Source organism: Pteropus vampyrus, unplaced genomic scaffold (assembly GCF_000151845.1).
Source record: "Pteropus vampyrus isolate Shadow unplaced genomic scaffold, Pvam_2.0 Scaffold1036, whole genome shotgun sequence".
Classification (NCBI taxonomy): domain Eukaryota; kingdom Metazoa; phylum Chordata; class Mammalia; order Chiroptera; family Pteropodidae; genus Pteropus; species Pteropus vampyrus.
In genome coordinates this window covers 459-2,270 of record NW_011889817.1, presented here as the reverse complement: position 1 = coordinate 2,270, position 1,812 = coordinate 459, and the positions used below count along the sequence as shown (strand labels likewise).

Below are 1,812 nucleotides of genomic sequence, written 5' to 3'. Positions count from 1 at the left end.
TCTTCATGAATCTGCTCACGCTGGAGTAGTTGACCACGGTCAGGTTGCGGGCAGTGAGGAAGAGGTTCAGGCCCTCCAGCAGCATCCAGGTGAAGGAGGCCAGGTAGAGGTAGTGTAAAGTCCCCGCGATGATGGCGCACAGCACCTGGGTGAGGAGTAGGAGTCACAGGGGTACAGGTAGTCAGGGTAGAGCATGACCGCTGGACCTCTCCTACACCGTGTCATTGGGAGAACTCTGATTCGTATGAAGGAATTGTTAGCAGAGGGTTGGTCATAGTTATGTCAGTCAATGTGAAAGTGGCTACTGACCCCTCTAACCTTCTCCGAACCCAAGGCCATTTTATTAAGGTGTCCAATGCAGCATGGCCCCATGAACTCAGCATCCCCTGGGCAGGTTAGGGGTCTTTTGGGACAGTGTCAGCACCTTGATCTCTGTTCTGTCGATGGCCATGAGGAAGAGCAGGTGGGCCAGGAAGAGGCAGAGAGAGAGCTGCAGGTGGAGTGAGGTGCTGGTGTTCTGGATGGCTTTGCATAGCAGGAAGGTGAGGGCCGCCAGGAGGAGGCACAGCAGAGAGAGGCTCAGCCCCATGTAAGTGAACACAGCCAAGGCAGGATCCTCCACCTGGAACCCAGCAAAGACGAGATCAGTCACACTTTTCTGCTCTGGGGTAATGCCTCTTCCACTATTTATAGTTTTCTTTTGGGGTATAACAAAATCAGGAATGGAGGAGCCAAGCAAATTTGTCATGGTTTTAGATAATGTTAAAATTTTCTGGGTTCTGAACTCATTAATTCAGACCATGGAAGAAGCGAGGTATAGAAGAGAACTTACTGAAGACCAAGCTCTAAAACTCATTGTTTTTTTCCTTTAGACTTGTAGGCATGAGTAGGCTTATAGCTTACCATGTGAGGGTCACAGAGGCACTAAGTTCGAGGTGGAGCACCATCGTCTGTTCCCATTATGTGGTGCTGTGTGACAGAGTCTGTACCTGGAGACTCGATGTCCAGGCGTCATCTCCTCACCCAAGACTCCACTCACCTCATCCTTGCTGGTCACTAATACTTACAGATTTAGAAGTGGATCCTGGGTTAAAGGAGGAAAACTACTATGTTTTTGATGGTAGTAGCTTAAAATTCATATTTCCTGCCTTTTTTTGCAAATCCAACAGAGCATGAAAAAACCTATGCCAAGTCTATTTCAGTGTAACTAGGACAGAGGGGATCGAGGAGAGTGAAGGGAGGAGAAAGATGGAGAAAGAGGAGAGATGGGAAAGAGAAGGAACAATAGAGGAGAGAAAGAGGTGGAGATGGATAGGGAAAAGTGCTAATGGATAAGATAGTGGAAGTAAAAATGTTCAAAGTCAGTCCATCTGGATAAGAGCAACATATATTTTACACTATTTTAATTTTTGCAACACGTCTGTCTTTATGTTTGAAATTGATGAGAGATGTCCCCAGATCTTTCCCCTTGAAATAACAATAAGTTGAGCATCTAAATCTCAACAAAGAAGGCCAACTTGCACACCAGCATGTGTGAGTGTGGGATATGTGCATAAAAGCTACCACAGGCCAGAACTCCAGAGTCAGGTGACAGACTGGGAGAAACAAAGAACCTGCCTCTCTTAACCAGAGCTCCCTGCAGGAAGTGGGGGAAAGAAGAAGTTGTGGCGGGTTCCCTGAACAGCCCTGCTCGAGAGAGCTGTGAGCTCCATGCAGCGGCAGTGCCCAGGGATTAGGGCAGAAAGTAGAGAAGTGGTAACAATGGAGAAGTGGGGACGGAAGAGAAAAAATAGTTAATTATTACCAGCCGCT

General features: G+C 47.5%; 1 protein-coding gene across 1 annotated transcript in view; it reads right to left on the bottom strand.

Moving 5' to 3' along the window:
* LOC105310069 (adhesion G protein-coupled receptor E2-like) overlaps positions 1–622 on the bottom strand; it is a gene marked incomplete at its 5' end in the record, with an annotated part of 13,646 nt that extends 13,024 nt beyond the window's left edge. Inside the window, 2 exons of the mRNA XM_011386283.1 lie at positions 20–145; positions 425–622. Of these exons, the coding sequence (XP_011384585.1) occupies positions 20–145; positions 425–622 (324 nt within the window). The remainder of the gene's footprint in view (positions 1–19; positions 146–424) is intronic.
* Positions 623–1,812: the final 1,190 nt, after the last annotated feature.